At 38.2% G+C, this 24538-nt stretch overlaps 2 protein-coding genes across 2 annotated transcripts in view; both read left to right on the top strand.

Moving 5' to 3' along the window:
* LOC143035925 (uncharacterized) overlaps positions 1-9419 on the top strand; it is a 16234-nt gene extending 6815 nt beyond the window's left edge. Inside the window, exons 4-12 of the mRNA XM_076203140.1 lie at positions 445-649; positions 1545-1768; positions 2754-3031; positions 4640-4742; positions 6047-6242; positions 6551-6675; positions 6956-7125; positions 7482-7621; positions 8813-9419. Coding sequence (XP_076059255.1) covers positions 445-649; positions 1545-1768; positions 2754-3031; positions 4640-4742; positions 6047-6242; positions 6551-6675; positions 6956-7125; positions 7482-7621; positions 8813-8952 — 1581 coding nt within the window. The 3' untranslated portion in view covers positions 8953-9419. The remainder of the gene's footprint in view (positions 1-444; positions 650-1544; positions 1769-2753; positions 3032-4639; positions 4743-6046; positions 6243-6550; positions 6676-6955; positions 7126-7481; positions 7622-8812) is intronic.
* A 1648-nt stretch (positions 9420-11067) lies between these two features.
* On the top strand, positions 11068-21900 carry LOC143035927 (immunoglobulin-binding protein 1-like). Its single transcript, XM_076203143.1, has 6 exons — positions 11068-11216; positions 13377-13697; positions 14510-14682; positions 16164-16280; positions 16924-17037; positions 20270-21900. The coding sequence occupies exons 1-6, from the start codon at positions 11100-11102 to the stop codon at positions 20490-20492; spliced, it is 1065 nt and encodes a 354-aa protein (XP_076059258.1). The 5' UTR covers positions 11068-11099; the 3' UTR covers positions 20493-21900.
* The last annotated feature ends 2638 nt before the right edge of the window (positions 21901-24538 follow it).

Raw genomic sequence — 24538 nt, forward strand, 5'->3', positions numbered from 1 at the left:
TCCGAAGTCAAATCTCGGGATCGCAACATATGAAACAGTTGGTGGTAAGCTTACGTATATTCCCATGCCAGCCTGGCATGGTTCCTTGTTCAGACAACACACACACTCACACAGATCCAATCTATAACCTTTCTACTACATGCACACTCTATTCTTACACTATATTATAGTGTGACAGACTATAAGAACCTCACTATACTTATGGCGAATGTCTTTCCTATTGGACACTCAACTTTCGCCCTATCTGTCGGTAAATATACTTCATTCATCCCCGGGGCTGTCTCATCTAACCCCTTCGCTGAGCCAACACACTTATTAGACTTTATTCTGGCTAACGGCAGATGATTTGGTTCAGCTTTCCTTCTTTCGCCAAGAGTTGTTTCTCTCTACCACTCTCACCTGCCGCCAGTTGATTTCTTTCATCCTCTTTCACCACCCTTCCAGGTGTGCAAGGGGGACCGGGTCGTAGTCGACGTCTTCAACCAGATGTCCTCAGACTCGCTGACCATCCACTGGCACGGGGTCCTACAGCACGGGACGCCCTTCATGGACGGGGTTCCTATGGTTACTCAATGCCCCGTCCTCAACGCTTTTAGGTACAACTTTGTGGTCGAGGAAGCTGGCACCCACTTTTGGCATTCACACTCAGGTAATCAAGGCATTAATACCATGGTAATCAGTTCATTAATTACTATGAAATGCTGGGGTTAATAGCATAGTAATCAACTCATTCATTAATCAAGTCATTAATACCATGGTAATCAGTTCATTAATTACTATGAAATCCTGGGGTTAATAGCATAGTAATCAACTCATTCATTAATCAAGTCATTAATACCATGGTAATCAGTTCATTAATTATTATGAAATCCTGGGGTTAATAGCATAGTAATCAACTCATTCATTAGTCAAGTCATCAATACCATGGTAATCAGTTCATTAATTACTATGAAATCCTGGGGTTAATAGCATAGTAATCAACTCATTCATTAATCAAGTCATTAATACCATGGTAATCAGTTCATTAATTACTATGAAATCCTGGGGTTAATAGCATAGTAATCAACTCATTCATTACTATGAAATCATATATAGGATTAATACCAAGGTAATTCATTCAGTAATTACAATGGGATTTAGGTAATCAAGTAATTAAATTCAAGTTAATCAACTCATTAATTATTATGAAATTCTAGGATTAATAGCGAGGTGATTCATTAATTAATTACAATAGAATCCTAGGATTGATACCATAGTGATTAATTAACTGATTAATTTCTATGGAATCCTCGGATTAATACCACAGCAATGAATAAATTACTATTAAGTCCTAGAATTAATAGCATAATAATCAATAGATTAATTACCATAGAGTCCTATAATTAATCCCATAGTAATCAATTAATCGTTTTAGCTGCTCAGCACCTTCTGGTATGATGATTTTTCGGAGGTTGAAGGAAAAATAGCTCAGTGTGATAGCCCCTTCGGGAGTCTATTGGAGTCTCCTCCTTTCTTATGTTCTTCTGTTCTTGGCGCTCCCTTAGGTTTGCAACGCGGGGATGGTTTGTTCGGAGGACTCGTTGTTCGAGACCCGGAGGATCCCCATGTCGATTTGTATGACGAGGACCTTCCAGAGCATCTGCTGGTCGTGAGTGAGTGGAAACACGAGACGACGAGGAGTTGGTACCTCCAGATCCATCAGGCCTACAACTACAACTTCGCCGGAGTCCTGACCGTCAACGGCAAGGGCAGGAATAATGCGGCCGAGGTAACCATGGCAACCAGCAAAAACACCCCAAATGAATAAGCTGGTGAATTATAAAGTAAATGAGTAAATGCTAGGGCGACGAGTAATACGCACGAATGAATGATTTGATGAATTAATAAATCAATGATTAAAATGGATGATTAAATGGATAATAGATGAAATAATAGAGAAGTGAGTGAGGAGGTGAATAATAGATGAATAATAGATAAATGATAGATGAATTGATAAGTAAATGAATAGAGAAATGAAGGAAAACAAAATACACAAATGAATAATTTGATGAATTAGTAAGTAAATAAATAGATAGTGATATGGATAATAGATGATAAACTGATATGTAAATGAATAGAAATAGGGATGATAAATGATGAATTGATAAGTAAATAAGTAGATAGTTGATGAATAGGCAGTCGATGAATAGATAGTTGCATAGGTAATAGATAACTACATGAATAAACAGAAGAGAAATCAAATTACAAAGGATTACAAATGATTACAAAGGAGCATGTCGATAGGAGACCTTTTGGTCCATAACTAGGTCGGATGCAAAAATATATATATAATAATGAATGGATCATTAGTCTAAAGTACAAGGTAATTTCTAGGCCTCATCGAGTGAATTTGTTACTTACAAGAAATCATTAGTTTAAATTGCAAAGTAATTTCTAGACCAAATTGAGTAAATTTGTAACTTATAATAAATCGCTAGCCTAAATTACAAAGTAATTTCTAGGCCAAATCAAATGAATTTGTTACTTATAATAAATCGCTAGGCAAAGTTGCCAGGATAAATATAAGGTGAAACTGTAAGGCTTTGGGAGGAATTGTGAGGTGAAATTGAAAGGAAAAATACGCAGGTGAAACACCAAGACAAAAAAAAGGTTGTAATAGACATGGAACTGCCTAATGTAGGTAGCCTTATAGTCTCATGCAGTCTCCTCCGGTAGTCTGTCCTTATGTTCCTCACGCGACCTTCCTCATGCAGAGGGAGAACACGACGTACCTGGAGGTTCCCTTCGAAGTGGTCGAGATGGAGGCTGGCAAACGGTACCGTTTGCGTCTGGTCAACGGGAACACTTGTCCCTTCCTCCTGACGATAGACAAACATCGCTTCACCGCCATCGCCACCGATAGCATCTCCTTCAACCCAGTCTTCGGGGACTCTATCGTCGTCAGTTCGGGAGAGCGTTGGGACATCATCGTAGAGGCCGACCAACCGATTGGAAACTACTGGATGACGTTCACCGGATTGATCGACTGCTGGTGAGTAAGGATCATGTTCAGTTACCCACCCGACGTTAATGTACAATGAGCACGCATGTGGAAGCTTGATTTACTCTCATAAACAACTTATCTAATCTCATCAACTATTTTAACTTCTTAAGGTACATTATGCTCGGTGTAATTATCGCTCAACGATTATCGTTCTTGGCTCAATGACGATCGCCAAACGATTGTCTAGAGCCCTAATTCTTTGTTTTTGAATGGGGTTGTTTTTTTTCGAGCTGTGAAGTACGAGATCGATAATCTCAATTTAATCTACCAGCGCGTTTACCTAAATATAATGCGTGAGTCGCCCGTCATTAGATGTTTTAGGCCAATAATGATAACACCCAGCAAAATCTACCTGTAGTCTTTTTCTGCCGTGCATGAAGTTAACAGGAATAAATGTAGAAGGTCTCGTTCGTACTGAAATTCTCAATCAAATTATATTTAACTTTTTCGCTTGGTCGTGCTTTACAAGATTATAAACTGTGTATCAAATTACATATTGGGCCTTAGCCCATTTTATTGCCGTTAATCCTTTACGTATTTGTCCAGACTATCGCCAGGTGGTTCTTATCAGCCGAGTTCGAACCCCCAACCCCGTTGATTGTTGCACATGACCTATAGGCCCTGTTCACACTAGTGGTTTTAACCGTGGCGGTTCAATTATAGTGTAAATCAATAGATGCGTTCAATCAAGATCGAGAGAATATAAGGTCTGCTCGCGCGCATGTTGTGACGTCATCTGAAGGGGAGCCCACAGAGAAAATGGTGAAAACGTAAGTGAAAATGTTAGGTAAAAGAGAAAACGTACAGGCACCACAGAGTTTCTGGGAGACTTACCTATTTCATGTTCTGCAACCGTTAAAATGGGGGTTTCATTTTGGAAAAATGTTCTTGTGGTTTATCTTTGACATATTTAATAAAGAAACAGACGATGCAGTTAAAACTGGTGATTGACGTAAACGCCATCTAGTGAGAGAGCCGCACAGTAAAATGTATGTGGACGATGCGGCTCTCCGTGAGCTTTCCCGTCTTTCCTATATAGTCTTTGGGCCAAGCACTTCTAGTGACGTCAATGCGCAAACGACCTAAATACTGGATAGCTGTTGAGTAGACCTTGTATTCTCTCGATCTTGCGTTCACTCACAACCGCGCGGTTTTTCCTTGACTATGTGGTACCGTCGCGGTTTTGGCGCGGTTCTAACCGCTAGTGTGAACAGGGTCTTAATGTGGTGGCACACAAGGCATTTCTCACTAGCATGCTACTTGCTTTTTGCTACTTCGTTTGAGCAGAAACGATTTCGGTTACGGTTTTTTCATATTTCCAAAAGTCAAACTACTCTTGCGTCATACAGTGAGAAGCTGAAAGACGAACTAAGAGAGGTTAAACCTAGAATACGAACGTTAGACACATTGCTGAGATGTTGTTACGGAAATCTAGAATATTGTAACCGAATTCGTCTCTACTCAAACGAAGTAGTACCGCCATCTTTACACTCTTACGTGGAACTTCATTCCATCAAAAGATGTTTTCCCCTTCCACCCCCAACCCACCTTGGCGCAGATCGATCTGACTTGGAGCCTTTGTTTCTTTGTCCTTAGGTGGTTCAAGGTATACCAAGGCGCTATCCTGAGGTACAAAGGAGCACCTGACGAGCTTCCAAATACGACGCTCGAATATGTCAACCCACCGCCTCCTGGAATCGTAAGTCATCTGACCTCATGTCCTCTTTAACGTCATTAAAAAGGATACATTTCTTAAAGATTTTGGCCAAAAATTCTCAAAAACGTTTCCTGTCAGGGAATATGAATTAGTTTCCTCTTTTACATATTGATGATTATATGTTGCTGAAACGTATAGTCATGAGATGATTTACAGCAGGTTAGGTAATTCAAGAGAAACTGGCTCGAAACGTCTTGGAAACCACATTTTAAGATATAGGCAAAAGGAAGACTTTGATGATTTTATATTCTAGAAAGGAAGTTGTAGGGTTGTAAACATTATTTATTAGGAAACATTGACACCAATGAGAATGTGTAGAAAGAAAAATATGGAGGATGGAGTCTGACACAGGGTTGGGTTATGTTGTTGTTGGGGGTTTCACGGTCTAACGGCTCGTCGAACGAGGTTCGACAGACACGTGTTTCAAGTGATGTGTGAACGTGTGAACGGGGTATTTGGTTGTCGAACACTTTGGTTAAACCCCAAATACCCCGTTCACACGTTCACACATCACTTTAAACACGTGTCTGTCGAACCGCGCTCGACGAACCGTTAGACCCCCTCTAAAGCTGCCGTCACTCATTCAAGATTCTCGTCAAATGTTCTGAATTCGGAAAGCTGGAAGACGACTTCTTTTACAGTATTCTAGACTTCTCTTAGGACAATTCAAGAATGTATCTAATATTCGTATAAGTTTAACTTCACCTAGTTCGTTTTATGCTTCTCAATATATGACGCAAAGGTGATTTCACATTTGGAGATTCGAAAAATAAAAGATTGTAACCGAAGTCGTTTATACTCAAACGAACTCACTTGAGTCGCTTATGGGAGTTGTAGAAAGGAATAAGAATGAGGGAAAAGAGTTATGAGTAGCAAGAGAATGCTGATTAAGTTTCTTCTTAAATAGTGCAGTCCTAGTATAGGGCGACAAGAAATTAAAACTAAAAATATATGTCATTTAGAGTTGTGTGCAAAAATAAACATTGGGATATTGAAAAGAGCTTGGTTACTTGGTTACAAGTAAAAGAGAGTGAAATAGGGAAGGTGAAACAAGACAGATAATGTATTGAGGATACATGTCTATATTCAAGTAATTAAGTTTGGACATGGGAGGCGATAAAGTGACTAATGCACAGTTGATAATCATGGCCTTTCATACCTACATGAAAACAAATGTACCATGACAAAAAATATAAATACAATGAGACGGTCTATCTCTGATCAAAGCAACACACGATAGTCTACCATTAATTTACAATATTTTCTACGGGATAATAACGTTTCAGTACATCAACCCTATGAACCACGATGATAAAGCAGACACTGAGATTGGACTTTTGGAACTGGAGAATCTGGAACACAACGCCGTCAAGGATCGAGCTTTGGAAAAAGAAGTTGACAAAAAATTCTACCTTTCTTTCAACATCAAGAATATCAATAACGATTACTTCCACCACGAGGAATATTATTCATACAATGACAGTACGTAGTCCAAAATTTCTCTGTGTACGCATAAAGCATCCATGCATACATACACACATACATGCACAAATGTATACATGCATAGAATATATTTAAAATGATCTACCACTGTTTTCTGTTGCCATTTATTAACTCCAAATGTCAAACAGGTATACCCAGTCACAGTATATGTTTAACACCTAAGAGCACCTTCCCACCACAAAAAAAAAAAAAAAAAAAAAAAAAAATCCCTTCGACACCAAGGTATCATGCCGACGGAAAAAGTCGACGATTTTTTTCCTCGTGTGAAAGTGACTATTTTTTTTCAGTGAGCTTTTGGAAAGAGATGCCCACGCCCCAGATCAACGCCGTTAGTATGAAGAACCCTCACTCGCCCCTCCTAACGCAGTTTGAGGATGCCAAGAGCTACCTCTGCCCTCTAGGACAACCCAGCGTAAGCACACATCCAAAGCAATCCTCGTTCGTCGTCTATCTGTTTATCTACAAAACTTTTTCTTGTATATTTGGATTTGCTTATTGGGTTGTTTATATGTTTGGTGTATCTATTTCCATATTTTTCCTTATTGAAGATACCTGAATTTCAGGAATTCTGAATATTCTTATTGAAAAAAAAGAGTAATTCGACTAAACCCAATACCTCACCCCCGCACTATCCGAACGGGAATATTACGAATGATGCCTACACCCCCTTTTATTATTTGTTTTTGATCCAGAATGATTCGTGCGTGTCGGACCACTGTCGTTGCACGCATTACATTGAGGTCGGCCTCGGCGAGACCGTGGAATTTGTCCTCGTGGACATCGGCTACGCCAATCTGGCCAACCATCCATTCCATCTCCATGGCTACAATTTCTACGTTGTCGCGCAAAAGAAAATGGGATGGTAAGTCTTCGTATTTCTCATACACAATCCCCCCACCCTCCCTCTCATTCAACTGTGGGGAATATTTTAGAGGGTTTGCCTTTACAAATGACAGGGAGCCGTAGATAAAATATGCACACAGACATATGTACATTCATAAATATACATCTATATATTTTTTGTATTTTCTACTTCATTCATTCACTTATTCGTTATTCTTATTCTATCTCTGTGTATGTATTAATTTTTTATTTGTATACCTTTATTAACGGACATATTCTTTTTATATATTTCTATTTTTACTTAGTAATTTATTTATTTGTTTGTCTATTTACGGTCTCTATTTTGTTTTTATTTATTTATTTTTCTTTTATTAGGTTCATCTCCTTGGATCAAATCAAGGCCATGGATAAGGCTGGATTAATCCACCGGAAACTGGATAACCCGGTTCTCAAGGATACGGTATCCATACCCGATGGGGGATACACCGTGATCCGTTTCACGGCCGACAACCCGGGTAAGTTCGGCTGCGTTCATTTTTGAACACTACAGGAATTTATTTATTTATTTTATTTTGTTTAATTTTTTGTTTTTATTTTTTGTGAAGGCGGAGAATTATTGTTAACATTATATCTTTTGTGAAGTTGTATTCATTTTTTTCTTTATTGTTTTTTTAGTTTAATGCGTACGATAATTGTAAGTTGACGATATCAAAAGAAGATGCCTGTTTGAAAAATAAAAATAAAAAGATTAAAAAAAGAACTAATAAATGACTAGATAAATATACACAAAACAAACAAACAAACAAATAGCTAAAAATAAAGAATGAATGGATAGAGAAATAAACAAATCAATATATAAATAAATAGATAAAATAAAATAAAATTACGGATACAAATTGTATTATTTTGTTTATTATATACTATGCGATATTTTTTTTAACTCTTGTCTTGGTACTCAGATATGTGTATACATATGATTATATGGAAATATGCACATACACACACACACATACACACACACACACACATACACACACATATACACACATACACACACATACACACACATATACACATACACACACCACATACACACACATACACACACGTGCAGACACATACACACACACATACACATACACACCACATACACACACGTGTAGACACATACACACACACACACACACACACACACACACGCGCGCGCGCGCACACACACACACACGAAGTAATAGTGTGTGCAAAAATTATACACGAGATACAAAGGTGGGACACTACGAGCGTAGCTCTCCATCCCGTAAGATACAACTAGGTAAACACACACACACACACACACACACACACACACACACACACACACACACACACACACACACACACACACACACACACACACACACACACACACACACACACACACACACACACACACACACACACCACCACCACACACGCACACACGTACAAACACACACACACACACACACACACACACACACACCACACCACACACGCACACACGTACCAACACACACACACACACATACACACACACACACACACACACACACACACACACACACACACACACACACACACACACACACACACACACACACACACACGGAAAAAATCGACGATTTTTTTGCCTGATGTGAAGGTGACTCAAGCGACATACTTGTCATGCATACCAATTTCTTCGTCAGGCTGGTGGTTCATGCACTGCCACCTCTTGCTGCACACCGAAATGGGCATGAGCATGGTCCTCCACGTGGGCACCGAGGAAGACATTCCACCAACACCTCCAGGTTTTCCGACCTGTGGAGATTTCATGCCCGACTTCTGAAGAGGCGCGACCGCCAAATATGTACAAAATTAATTAAGAGATCATTATTATTTTTTATCGTTGTTATTATATGGAAATAATAATAATGTTGACATGTAAATTTTAAATTTGTTAGACATCATCTTGAATCTATAAAAGTAAATATAGTGTTTAACACTAAGATAAATTTGCCTCTACTGAATTTTACCCTTAAATGGGGCGAAGAAAGTCATAAAAGAAAACGTGTGTGGATCAAAGAAAATGGGAAATAAATGTATAGTCAAAGGGTGAGTAATAAAGATGGAGATGGACCTCTCCCACGTCCATCCAACTCACTTTTCTGGCTTTTTTTTTTTGTTAGAGAATTGTATATATTCTAAAGTATCTAAAAGTTGTGTTTGATTGTTATTTTCAATTATCATTATGACTTTAAAAGTCTTCGTGACTGTTTTATAGGTAATTTGTATTTTACAAACGAGGAAATTGTAATTGATGCTAATAAAATATATTAAAAAATAAAGTCTATTGATACATTCACCAGTGTTATCTAATGTATAAAAAATCATAACTGACAAATTGACAAATCAAATGTTTCTTCACCAAATATATTTTTTGTGGCATTTGAAACAGAAAATATATAACATAACTCAAGTAGATATTATGCAGGGCCGAGAGACGGAATTTCTAGAGGGTAAGCAGAGTTGGTAATAATTATACATCTTAAAGGAAATATTAATTCAGATTTCCAATAAATTAACAAATTTCGTTTTCTTTCGTAGCGCACTACTATTTAAAGAAAACAAAAATTAGGAATAACAATAATATAAGAAATCGACCAATGCATTTCAGCTGTATGCAATGGATATGTTTTCAGAAAATCGTCATATAAATTTCAGAGGAACTAGTGGCTATTAAGGAAAATGAAATTTGATTTACCCAATGGATTTTGACAAGTTTGTCTTGTGTAATGTAAACAAAGAAAATAGAAAAGAAAGATGATCCCAGATTTCACATTTATGATTATGATGAAGGCTTTGGTATTCTATATGATAATTATGATTATATACACAGAGAAGTTATAATTAAATTTGCTTTGTTCTTTATATATTTTATGTGGTTATAATGATTATGATATTTTATTTTTTCCATCGCAAACCCATATTTTCACTTTCTTGTCCCGTTCGAGCAAAGATTGAAGTTAACGTCCACAACATTTTTCTCAAGGGGTAACAAAACAACAAATAAATATAATCTACCTGTTATTTTCACGTAAAATCTAGTTTCGTAGACTACTTTCAATTAACCAGAAAACTGTGTACTTTTACAAATCCATCATACTGTAAAATGTGTTACACAAATGAAATTATATACAACTGCAACATATACTATATACTCAAGAACACTGTTGTCATTTCTTAAAAAGCACTACATCATGATCATGGGACTATACTATTCCTACCGTACCATGAAATTTTATTTTGATATAGGTTTGCACTTGCTGAAAATTATTGTTTGGCTAAATCATCCAGCCGCTATCTCATTTTGTTCTTTATATAGCGGTACAAATGCAAGTTTCCCCCCTCGTGTCTCCTGACTACAGACAATGTTAGACAGAAATAATAGGAGCCGTTTGAATAGTATAAAAATATACCAAGCATCGTATGTTTGATCCAAAGGTGTTGAAAAGGAATTCGTCTGAATGTTTCCATTCTATTGATAATTGAACTTTTCTTTTCCACATAGAAAACATTAATAATATTCCCTGGTAATTTCCACCATATAGTTAATCACTTAACTAACCCGTCTACTTCTACAACTGAAATGTAATTTCACTAATCTAAGTTTACATTGTTTATATACAATATTACACTTCCATGTTTATTTTGTCAGACGACATGAAGTATTGCATAAGACGACATCTATTGAGCGATCTTTATACTAATAATAATATGTTCGTTTCCTTTTTGTTTTGGCTTGGACTTTGTTACTGTTAAAAATATGGACGAAAATTCAAATACACCTATAATGCAGCACGATACATACTTTTATATATAATTATTATCTTATGAAAATAATTAATATATAAAAAATATTTACTCCTAACTCGGATAAAATAATTTCAGAACTAGTCTTTTTAACTCTCGAACATATTCATAGTCATAACAAATATGGCTTCAACAGAGGTAGAGGAGTACCCGACACTCTCAAAAGTATTTGACCAATACCTCAAAGATCATGGTGAAATCGAAAATTCAGACCTACCAACAAACTCGGAAGAGTTTCAGGTATTTTTACGAATATAACATAAACATCAACAAATCGTTGCAACATTTATTTTAGTTTTTAAGATCTCGAGGCCCAGAACAGCAATGATTTTCATTTTGACACATCCAAACATCAATAATTCAGAGAGTATTTCACCAGTGATAATGATTGTGTTGTAATGCAAACAGTATCTTTGATGATAATAGTGGGGGTAATTTATCTTGCATGACGGTACAGAGACATTCACATTGCATCATTCATTTGTAGTTTGGCTTTTGTTTATGGTTAGAAATATTGATATATGAAATGAGTCATATTGCAAGGATTGTCATTTGAATTTTCAATCATGAATCTATTCAAGACGTGGTCTGGGCATGCATTGTATGATTTGGGTAATATTGTAATTCAACTGGTTGGGGAATTTTAACTTAATTTTTTATTATTTTCTCATGTGACATGTCACAATCACATATACTTACTTGGATACTTGGTATTTATATAATATTATACTATTAAATCTAAGGTATACCATAATACTTATGTGCCTGGAAAATACAATGTAATTCATAGTTTGGTTCTATTCTTGTGTCAATCAGACATTTATACTATCATTTTTGCATTTGAAAGATTAATTTTTGTATGGAATAGTTGTGATAGATTATATTAGATCAGGAGCTATTAGACAGTGGAAGTTTCATGTTAAATATCCACATTTGCATGCATTTATAATTTTACTTGTGTGTTTTATGTTCCCTATGTTTTATGTTCCCTGTGTAAGTACTAAGTTAATGTAAAGATATTCCAGTAAATTTTTAGTTGTGCACACCTACGCGATATAGCAATAGACAAATAATTATTAATTTTGTAAATATAGATCAATGTAATATGCAATTTTCTTGGCAGAAATCAATAACAAAAAAGTTGCTAAAACATATTAATTACCGAATGAAGTCGTGGTGGCTGAATGATACATCATGTTTGTTTTGATAGATGCTGAGGTCAAAGAAATGAAAGGATGATGAATTACTCTATTCTAACCTAACCTATATTTAGTAATTCGGTACCTCAAATTCTAAAGATCATCCTGGTCATTGTCGTCATCACAGATGTTGATGGCCTGATTATTATTGTACCTCGGGCAATTAACAGATGACGGCAGAACCCCGTGTTCTCTCATAAAGTCCAAGGAAGCCCTATTGTCTTTGTAACAGCGCTTATTAATGTCACCTGGAGTTGGAGAACACCCGGTCCACAATGTGAAAGCCATCGTCTGATAGTGACTGGACTGGCATGGTGTCTGTACCGTATCTTAGTGGCTTCGTTCGTTAGTAAATTTGCTTGTACTATGGTTTTTTGTTTTTTATTTCTACCAAGAAAATCGCATATTATGTTCATGTATTTTAATTTACAAAATTAATATTTCATTTTCTAATGCTATACCACATAGGTGTGCACATTTAAAATAATACAGATATTCCTACTGTCATGTTTAATAAGTATTACTATCATTATGGTTCATGGTGGTTTCTGGTAATTTTTTCACTAAAGCCTTTCACTAAACCTTTGAAAATCTTAACTAACATTCAACAAAACCTAATCTAATATAACCTAAGGCCTTAGTTGTCAAGATAACAAAATTAAATAAAGTGAATTCTGGCCTTTTGTTATGGAAAACATTGCTCTGTTATGACAAACTACTTTTCTTTATTGAATTTCAGGTCTTAACCTTTTCAGTACAAGTCAGATTCTCACAGACCACATCAGCTGCCTGATGTATGACAATTCGATGATGCACCACAATACTTGCATTATAGAATATAAAGTTATAGTTGTATTACTTGTTTTCTTCCACTCTGAATATCAGTAACCACAGAAAATGTGATCAGGCCAGTTCACAGAATTTGAGGGTCACTTACTACAAATATAAAATATAATTAAGACGTCAATGCTAGCATCCTCATATACCCGCTCATGCCTCGTGATGCCTACGTAAGCATCATCATACGGAAGGGGTTAAGCACTTTCAAACATTCTTTGTCCTTACTTTTTTTTTGCATTTGAGAGACTTTTTTTCTATGGAATGGTTGTTAGGTTATGAGCTATTGGGCAGAGTAAGTGTTATGTTAAATATCCTTATTTACATGATTCTGGAATTTACCGGTATTTTTTTTTCTCCCCAGGGAAAAGTGACCAAAACAATCAAAGGATTAGAAGAAGCGACTGTTATGGTGTCTCAGCTTGGAGTCTTCAGCACAAATGAAATGATTGAGGAAGTTCCGACCTCATCCGTCAAGTTTCTCTTGCTACCAGTGCTCTTAGGTTCCTTAACATTAAAACAAGTTGACATAGAAAGAAGAGAAGAACTCCTGAAAACAGCAGAAGTGTATTATCATGATTTCATCAATCGATGTCATCAGTATGGAATAACTCAGGTTGTACCTCCTCCCAAGAAGGAAGGGAAAGAGTCTAAACCACCCAAGGCTGGCATGCCAACACCGGAGGTAATGGCACAACTAGATACCTAAATTTTTGTCATGGGAAAGGGGTTGTTGAATGGATTTTATTTGTGCATCATATAGGAATGTTCTGTGAAGTTCAGTTTAAAACTAGTCAAGAATAAACCCAGACCAAGATACTTATAGATACTCGTTGTTAGGTCCATGGTGTGTGGACTGAAGGACTTGTAGGAATTAAAAGTGAAGTCTAGGGTTTTAGAGAATAATGATTTATTTATCTATTGTATATATATATATATATATATATATATATATATATATATATATATATATATATATTATTATTATTTTTAGAAGAGAAGCAAGTAGGTAATTGATGAGAGTGGAATGGGAAGGGGTAGGTGCATGCCTTGGTAGCCTACTTCCATATGATAGGCAAGAAGCCTTTTTGTACTTAAATAGATTATCCTTTCTTTTGACCATCTCTGGATTGCCCTCAAATTTTGGAATTTGGACTAAAAAAACTGTATTGTAATATATTTTGTTTTCTGCAATCATTTGTTTATAAGCTTTGGGTTGATGTAGTCAATACAAATATCTGTCTGCAAAATTGATCTGATAAAAATATATTCGAAAGGAATTTAAGTTTGACAAATTAATACTAAGTACATATAAAGGGCCAGTAACATATAAGTCGTAGATTTGGGTGGCCAGTATTATATATGTACTAGTCAGTAGAAAGGCTCTTCATACTACTCTGTTAGAAGTGCCAAAGATGTGGACAGGGAGAAAAAATTCTTAACGAGAGTTGCAGGTATTCTAATCAATGTTTGATGTTGTTTCTTCTTGTATTTCAGGATTTGCAGAGAATGACAAGACAACGGGAAGAAAAAATTCAGAGGTATAGAGAAAGAAAAGCAATTAGTGAAAGACTTATAGAAATGAAGAAAGCATTGGAGGCCCCAAGCCATGATGAAGAAGTAGCAAGAGACTTCTATATTACCCTGATAAAAAAGTTCATTTATGACAGGTTTGTATGTGAAGAGAGTATGTTCGTAACAGGATCATCGCATGTTGAACACTTCAATGAGCTTTTAAAGTTCCTCCCCTTCTTTGTAACTATCACCAAGAACTGATAGAATGTGTAGTGTGGAGTTGAGGCAGAGTACAGCATTGAGATGGGAGCTCTTGGGCAGGGTAGATCAAAGAATACCAAAGAAAGTGTGGAAAGCATAAGCGGATGGAGTGAGCTTGAAGGGAAGACCAAGAATGGATGGATGGACAGAGGTTTTGGATATATGTTTGATGGGTCAAACGGAAAAGAAAGAATGCAAAAGATAGGGGTGAATGATATGGGTTGCATGGAAGCTTAGTAGATACTGTGTTGAACTCATGAGCAGTGGTCATGAGTTCAGTTCCTGTTGACCTGCTGTGGGCTTTGACATGTTGGTTGTTGTTGTTGTTGTCGTTCCCTAGACTGTCTGTCCGAGCAGTCCCGTCTCCCCAAGGAATGCTACAGCCGAAACTGGGTTTTCCCACAAATCCTTTATAGAGTGTATGTTGTGTTGTTTGCGTGCATGATTGTGTATAATGTGTCATGTTGGTTCTTGACAGCCCTGGTCAGGTGGGGAAGGGAACCAGCATCAGCTTTAAAAAAAAAGTGGCTTGCCACAACTGATAGGGCTTTGCTCTACCAGCGGTTTCTAACTTCCCACTATGTAGAAGTGAGGTCGTGAGTTTAGGAGTGAATGGATGAAGTAGCTAGAGGTGATGTTTCATATTATGAAGCGCTGTTGGGCCCTCCTGTGGAAGAGGAATACTGTATTGCCTTTGTTTGACCCTTCATCCCTATGGTCCTGAGACAAGAAGGGTTGTGGAATGGTTTTCTTAAATGAGGAGTCCAGAAACAGGTATCCCCACTGCTTTTACTGGTTTGGAGTTGATCATGGATATATATTGAGGAGGCTTGTACCTTTCACAGTCTGTGCTTAACTTGAAACCAATAAAACTGGCAGGGATGCCCATCTGTTTCTGGGTGCCTCGTATAACATGGGTGTGTGCTTTGATTTGGTGATTCTCTTTTGAGGGAAAAGGCCTTTCTATCTATCTATATACCAAGGGCTTTCTTTCCCCTTTTCCAGGGAGGTAGCTAAAGTCATAAGGCCTATACCCTGTCACCCATATCATTTCCACCCATTCCACTTTGATATATATATATATATATGCACACACACACATTCACCCAAGGCTGGACAAGGTGCAGGGATGACCCGTCATCCAGGAGGTGCTAAGATAATAGGGAGGGTGGAGTGTATTTAGGGATGGAATGGGTGGGAATGGTTTTATGCCTTTTTCTTTTTGGCTACCTCCCTTGTAAGGGAGAAAAAGCCTTGGTATATGTATGTATATATATATATATATATATATATATATATATGTATAAAGCAAAACTTCTGGTTGATAATTGCAGTTGATAATTTAGTTATATGTGTTTTTGTTTATTATCACTAGCTTAGAGGAACTGGAGAGCTTGGAAATGGAACTAAGTATGCTGGAGCTCATGTCCAAAGCCAAGGAGGCAGGAATCACATCTGCAAATGCACAAAACAAAACAAAAAAGTCATTCCAGTAAGTTTGATACCATGATTACCAGAAAGTCCAATACTGTGATCAAAATATGTGAAATAACATTTAATGAAATGGATGGTAGTAACTCGTGTAGACCAGGTTTTGTCATATCAATAGCTGTCACAAAACACGTTATGTTACATTGCAATACACTCACACACATCAAACGCTACTGCAAAATCATTTCCTTGAGTGACCCGAGGGGCATCCTGGTGACTGTGGCAGGATTCCACAAGCCCATAGATCTCCAAGAAGAGAGATCTGGGATAACAGATTGGTTGACATTATCAATTAATGGATTGATTGATTTATTTGTAACAATTGGGGAAGAAGCCTTTTGAATGGAGGTTTTCTGGTTGATTGGGAGTTCCTCTGGGGGTGCTTTGTCCTTAGGGTTTTGTCCTTTATCCATTATATTGGTGTTGCCACACAGAGGTACACCATACCTTACATGAAAATAGTATCAATGCAGAATCAGCCCAATAACAGACCCCAGCTGTCATACATTCAGCCATCATATAGAGAAACCTTAAATTAGCTTTATATTCTCATTTTATGGAAGGAAAACTAGATTATTTTGTATTTATTTGAGTGTCACTGTATTACAGTTATGTTTTTACAAATGTAACTTTCACCATTTCAGGCCCATACTTATCACTCGAGACGAGGTTCAAAAGAAGGTGTTTGGTGCTGGGTACCCGAGTTTACCCGTCCTCTCTGTTGAAGAGTTTTATGAGCAGCGGGTCAGAGAAGGAATGTGAGTAGTCTTTTAGTCTCTTAAACAGTTTAATTTATAGCTCCTTTCACATATTTACATACTTCATAGATTCTGTTTTGTTTAATGCTGAGCAGGTTAGTGCGTCGTTACTTGCGGCGAAGGTCGAGGGGATGGCGGTTCAAGTCCTACCACCGCCGAAGTTGAACCAAGGTCATGGCTCATTAAATTCCACGCTACAAAGTCCTCCGTGAGGGGCACCGTCCTAGCCTTCCGATAGGGGGGAGTTTGTGATGTTAAACCATATCATCATATCATCATTTTTCTTCATTATAGGGGTTACATTATCTGAAATAGTTGAGACTGTCTTAGTTATGACTGGCTTTACACCTTATAGATTTGTTTGAGCCTGTGCTAGACAATATTGTTTAGTTGTTAAGGAGCATCTGCGTACTGAAGAACATGTGTTGCTTTAGAGGATAAAGAGGGGAAATGGTGTTGTGGAAGCGTAATGTGAGAGCAAAAGAGTTTGTAGATCAAATATTTGTTGTGGTAAGACATATGTGAGAAATATTTAGAAAAAATAAGGATTTTTTTGTGCTTTTACAGACTTGAAAGTATGTGATAAGAGTTGACAGAGAAGCTGTGTGGAGTGAGTTACAGAGATAAGGTTTTGAGAAAGTGTCAAAGACGCTAAAAAAAAAGTTTTATGATGTGTAAGGTTCATGAAGAGAATGTATGTTGAGCTGTGCCAGGGATGTGTGATGTCAACATGGCTTTTCAGTGTGTATATGGATAGGATGGTAAGGGAGGTAAACACAAAATATTGGACAAAGGTTCGACATTATTGGGTGGGAATAAGGCATGGGAAGTGAATCGTATGTTATTTGTGGATAATTCAGAACTTTACATAAGAATGGAGGAGACTGCAGGAGACCATAAGGCTTACACTAGGCAGTTCCATGTCCTTTACCACCTATTATTCCCATCGATAAAGTTATCTAACCTTCTCTTGAAACTATCAATAGTTTCAGTGCTTACTACAAGATTACTAAGTCCATTTCATTTGTTAACCACTGTTGGTAAACCAGTTCTTGGTTATTTCCTTCTTAACCACTTCAGTATGACTCAAATTCTCATGTGCAGTATCGACTGCCATATGTACTTTGCATCACACTACTCACATTATAAAATATAAAGTTATTGCTCTATTACTTGTTCTCTTTTACTTTGAGTGATAATACATACATAAATATACCAAAGGCTTTTTACCCCTACATGGAGGGTAGCCAAAAAAGAAAAAGGCATAGAAACCACTCCCACCCATTCCATTTCCCATACATTCAACTCCCCTCCTCCCTCCCTCCCAGCTCGGCACCTCCTGATTCTGTGAACTGGTTTGATCACATTTTCTGTGTTTATTATCAGGTTTGGGTCTGAGTGATAATAAACACAGAAAATGTGATCTAACCAGTTCACAGAATCTGGGAGTAACTCGTGTAGAACTACAAAAAAATATATATAATCAAGATGCTGACGCCGGCATACTCGTGTACCCACTCGTGCCCCATGATGCCTACGTAGGCGTCATCATACCGAGATAGTTAAATCTAAATTTGCCCATTTTAAATCCTGGAGGAGCCAAGATAAGAGGGAGGAAGGGGGGATGGAATGAGCGGGAGTGGATTTTATGCCTTTGTTTTTTGGCTACCTCCCTTGTAAGGGGGAAAAAGCCTTTGGTATATGTATGCATGTACAAGGGAGGAGGTAGTCAGAGTCAAAAGGCATAATTCCACCCCCAACCATTTCATCCCCACCCACTCCACTCCCATTCACCCCCTCCCTCCCTCCCTCCCTCTTTTCTTGGCTCCTTCTGTATGATGGGTCATCCTTGCATCTTGCCCATTGCCTTGGGTCATAAGCAATGCAGCAAGACACAACACATCCACAGCAAGGATGCTTCATTTAATCAGCGACCCCTCATAGTAATAGTTACATACATACATATACCAAAGGCTTTTTCCCCCTTGTAAGGGAGGTAGCCAAAAAAACAAAGGCATAAAAACCACTCCCACCCATTCCATCCCTACCACACTCCACTCCCCTCCACCCTCTTCCCTCCCTCTTATCTTGGCACCTCCTGGATGACGGGTCATCCCTGCATCTTGTCCACTGCCCTGGGTCAGAAGCAGTGTCGCAAGACACAGCACATCCACAGCAAGGCCGCTTCATCAAATCGGCGACCCCCCCTCTCTGCCCCTCATGCAGAAAAGGAGAAGACAGGGAGAAATCCCTTCGGGCTGCGTCAAATTTTTCTCACACATACTCCCTCACCCCCATCCCCCACCCATTCCACCTCATGGATCACAACATCATCCATATACAACCATTTTCCATTCACCCCTATCTTCTGTCCTCTCCCGTCCTTCCCAGACATTACCCTCTTCCCCAAAGCCCCTTTTACCCCATCCATCCATATCATCCTAGGTTGCCCCCTCATGTTCACTCCTTCCACACCTCTTTTACTAGTCTTTCCTCACTCATTCTTTCCATGTGTCCAAGCCATCCCAATACTCTTTCATCCACCCTATCTCCCAACTCCCTTTCCACCCTCATTATCATCCTCACCTCCTCATTTCTCACTTTATCCAGTCTAGTAACCCCTATCATGCTTCTCAGACACTTCATTTCAAACACATTCAAACTCCTCTCTTATGCTCCATGTTTCTGCCCCATACAGTGCTGTCGGCACAATCACTCCTTCATACAATCTCCTCTTAGCATCCATTCCCAAATGTCTATTTCTCATTACACTTTTAATCCACCAATCCTTACTCTTTTCAAATGTCCATTTCACTCCTAGGACATATTGACACCACTATAGATCAGTCTCATGGCATTCTTTGACTGTAGACTTGTGTCCATTCATAAATGCTGCTTACTTTTAATGCATACTATTATTCCCCCTTTCTCTTACTTTCTGTAATTGTCTCCTTTACTATCTCTTTGACTCCACCTTTTTAGCAAAATATTGTTTTCAAAGCTAGAGGTGCTGGTTATTAGTGACATCAGATACAGTACTCCTCATTTGTTAAACCATTCAAAGGTTGCACCTCATCACTTTTCTAGTAACACTACTGGTTCATCCCTCGGATAGAAAAAGTTATTTTCATAGGCTCTGTCACATCATGCGCCTGTCACTGTCACTCATGCATCTTTTCATGTGTTTGACATTCTGACAGTGAGTATATTATATTTGTAATCAACATTTCAGATTCCCGGACCCAAACAACAAAAAATGCAAAAAATCAATGTCATTATTGGACCGGGCCAATGCAGGAACAGAGTACGACAAAGCATGTATCGAGAAGGAGAATGCAGAAAAGGAAGCCAAGGAAGAGAGAGATGATGAGGAAACACTGGCGTATCAGCGGAGTAAAGATGAATGGAAGGACGTGCATCGCCGTGGATGGGGAAACACGTACAACAGGAGCTGAAACTGAAAAGAAAATAATAACGAGATATGTGTATAGCTTTTACTTTCCAAATTATTACACCTTCATGCCCTGCAGCTTCTTCACAAATATTCAGGCTGATATCAGATCATTTAATTCAGTTGAGCAGACATTCTGCTGTTGAATGGGATAGTTCATAAAATATTTTAAATTACTTGAGGTAGTACACCTATCTGTCTATATATCAAGGACTTCCCCCTTATAAGGGAGGTAGTCAAGTCAAAAGGCAAGTACCCACTCCCACCTATTCCACTCCCATCCACCACCCTTTCCTCCCTCTCATTTTAGCTCCTCAGGAGATAGTACATTTATATACCAAAAGACTTCTTCCTCCTTACAAGGGAGGTAGCCAGGCAAGGCATGAACCCTCCCATCACCTATTCCATGCCCATTTTTATTTTCCTTTTATCGTAGTTCCTTGTGGATGGTGGGTTACCTCTCTCCCCTGCCCATTGCCTGGGTGAGAAGTAATACAGCAACCAATGACCTCCACAGCAGGGCCAAATTCCCAAAGCCAGTTTACCCTCACAGTTTCTTACATAGCAAACCTCCCCCCTTATCCACTGATGAGCAATTTGAGAAGACAAGGAGAAATCCCTTCTGGCTGCGACAATTTATCATCTGTTTACAATCACGCTCCACTCATACCAATCCCTTGACTGCTCCCTTCCATGCTCAACAGACATTCTCCTTAACTCATCCATCTTCTCAGTCTTCCCCTCAGGTTCACACCATCCACCTTTTCTACACTATTGCTAGTCTTCATTCTTTCCTTATGACCAATCCATCCCAGTAGTCTTTGATCAACCCTGTTTGCCAGCTCCATTTCCACCCTCAAGTCTCCACCTCACCACCTAATTTATCACTATTTACTCTCCAAATCCCAGCCATACTTCTTAAACACGTCATCTCAAACACATTTAGTCCTGTCAGCCTGCCTCTCATTCAACAGGGTGGCCTACCTTCTGAGTGAAAATGTTTGGGAACATTCAGAATCGTATCAGTCAAGTGACCACCGGGCATTAATAGATTGAAATTTTATTTGTATCATTTACATGAGACTTTGTTCCAAACACAAGAGTTTCACTTGTTTAACTGACTGAAACACAAAATGCAAAGACGAATATGATAAATAGAAGTGAGGTCTTAAGAACTGCATGAAAGATGTGAATTTCACCAGTGTATTACACTGATTAGGCTACATTCTAAGATCTGTGAGAATTAATTAGATTCTTTATTCCCAGTGTGTTAACCAGTGTACTTAAGAAAGGATTTGAGTGAATATTGCCAAAGATTTCTTGTATGGAATGAACACTGAAATTGTGCTGCTGAATTCAAACTAAATTTTAGATGCGTGATATTTTTTGCAATAAATTATCAAAAGTCTGAACAGTTTGTGTAACTATAATACAAACCTTCCTCTTGTGTACACTTTGCAGGTAATAACTATTTGGTTGGGAAGAAAAATGTAATAAAACAGGAAATTATATTTATGTAGACAACAAAGAGTTTCTGCAAGTTGGCCCAAAGCTAAGACGCACTCAAGACCAAATTCAGGTTGCATCCATATAAATCCCAATAGCAATTGCAAACAAACAAGATATGGCCTGTATATTTCAACCTCATCCATAATGGGTGTCACTTTCCCTGTCATTTCGACTCCTGCCTAAGAAAAGTCAAGGATTTGGGAGGAGGTCTCCAGCCTATAATCCTAGTAACTGGATCACTGAATGCGTGTGAATGTGGTACAGAAGATAAAAATGGAAGTGGGAATATGTTTGTGAGATAAAAGATGGATGTGTTGGTGCTGAGTGAAACAAAACAGAAAGGAAAAGGAAATTTGTAATTTGGGAGTATGGTGGAGAGGGTGAGTGGTGTAAGGAGTAGCACTGTTGTTGTGGTGAAAGGTTTAAGAATGTTGTGGTGATGAGATTGGGATGGAAGATGTGATAATTTGTTATTCCATATGGCCCTGGTAGTGAGGAAAGGAAAGCATTTTGAATTTTTTTCAATAAGTGTGTCGTTTTGGGAGAAATGCACATGTAATGGTGTTAGGGGATCTTAATGGTACATTAGGACAGGATTTGATAGATGGAAGGTAGGAATTATAGTGGAGAGCAGATATTAGGAATTCTTACTGAAAATTAAATTATATACCAAGGACTTCTTTATATTGGAGGTAGCCAAGTGAAAGTCACACACCCATTTGACTCCTGTCCACCACTTTTATTTCCTTATCTTAGCTCCTCATGGGCGAAGGGTCATCTCTGTCTCCTGTCCACTGCCCGGGTCAGAATGAAATTGTAGTAAACACAATTTAAGAAGAAGGGTAAGGATAAGTAGGAATGGGCCAGCTGCATGGGGTGGGACTATGCAGTAGTGCCCAAAAGGAAGATTTGAAGAGTTCTGGGTGTAAATGAGTTCATGGGAGTAGGCAGTGGATTGTCAGATCATTATCTGGTGGGGAGGATATTGAGAGTGGAGGAGAAAGAAAAAGGGGAGAGGCAGAAAGGTGCTAAAGGTGTGCAAATTGAAAGAAGAGAAAATTATACCAAAGTTGAGAGTGATATGGAATATAGTGAAGGATAAAGGAGAAACAGGAGTTTAGGAAAAATGGGTAAGTTTTAAAGAGGAAATGCTAAAGTGTACATGAACAAAATATGGGTGAGGAAAGGAGGGAAGAGAAGGAGAGGCAGTGAAAGATGGGAAAGAGGTGAAGGCAGTGGTGGCAGAAAAGAAGCAAACATGAAGATTATTTGCAAAGAAATGGATAGGCATATAAGAGGTACAGAATAAAGTGGATTGAAGCAAAATTCCAGGTTAGGGAGGCCAAGAGGAGAGTAAATTTAAGGAGGGTAGGTGTCTGATGAAGAATTTTGAAAAATGATATAAGAGATTTCAGAAGTAAGTGAAAAAAAAGTAAGAAGAGAAAAATTAGAGGGAGAGAAGGTGATATGTGTAGATGAACAGATGCTGATGGAAATGACGGCAGTAAAGGGAAGGTTAGAATATTTCTGGGGCGTTGATGAGGTAGAGAAAGTTTGGAAGGCTTTGAATGTGGCAGGGGGAGATGGAAGGAGACTGACTGATGGGAAAGGAGAACAATAAGACACTAGGAAAAGAGGATATACAAACTTCAATGAAAGAGATAATATGCACAGAGCCCTTACATGCCTAAATGACGCCCCAGGGGAAAGTTCTTAGTGATGCTGCCCCGGAGCAAAGTTCCCATCTCTACTATCCCTTACTGCCTATTTTAATTATTGGCTTGAAAAATAATTAAACAGATTCTAAGTTTTGTATTTAATGTCCCTATTGCGGAAAGGATAAAGGAAAATATTTCATATTTTGTTGATTCTAACGCAAGATTTGTCGATTACGGTATAATATTCAGGGCTTCTTTGACCTTTTCCCGCCTTATGGGCGGCAAGTCCAAGCTAGAATTGCCAACCTTGGGTATATGCAATTCCCCTCCCCCCCCCATGTGAGGCCCTAGTAAGGCATCTGGATTAGATGATTACCATGCAAAATGTATGGGAGTAGTTATTGTGGAATGGATGGTGAGGTTTTTAATGTGTATCTGAAAGAAGAAAGTGTACAAGTGGACTAGATAAGTGCATGTATAGTTTTACTATACAAAGGAAAAAGGGACAATTATGAGTGATGTAGTTTTAGAGGAATAAGTCAGTTAAATGCATGCAGTTGATAAGGTGTATGCAGGCCCATGCAGTTGGGGGGGGGGGGGTGCCTGAGCACCTGCCCTTTGCCCTGTGCCCCAAAAGTGCCCTTCACAAAAATATATGAAAATGAATGAAAAATCATTTTTCACAGGCTTTTTCCATTTTCTCACTATTCAGAAATTATAATGTGGAAAATGGTGTTGCACCCTTACTTGATAGTTGCCAAATACGAATAATACAAAAAAATGAAGTGCCCAATTTCCAGCTCAAAGCACCTGCCCCTTGCAATGGCTGTGCACATTACTGGGTGTATGGGTGGGTAATGAGAGGATAAGGAGAACAGAGTGA

The sequence above is a fragment of the Oratosquilla oratoria genome, chromosome 19, assembly GCF_046742065.1.
Source record: "Oratosquilla oratoria isolate Oo_2021 chromosome 19, ASM4674206v1, whole genome shotgun sequence".
NCBI lineage: Eukaryota > Metazoa > Arthropoda > Malacostraca > Stomatopoda > Squillidae > Oratosquilla > Oratosquilla oratoria.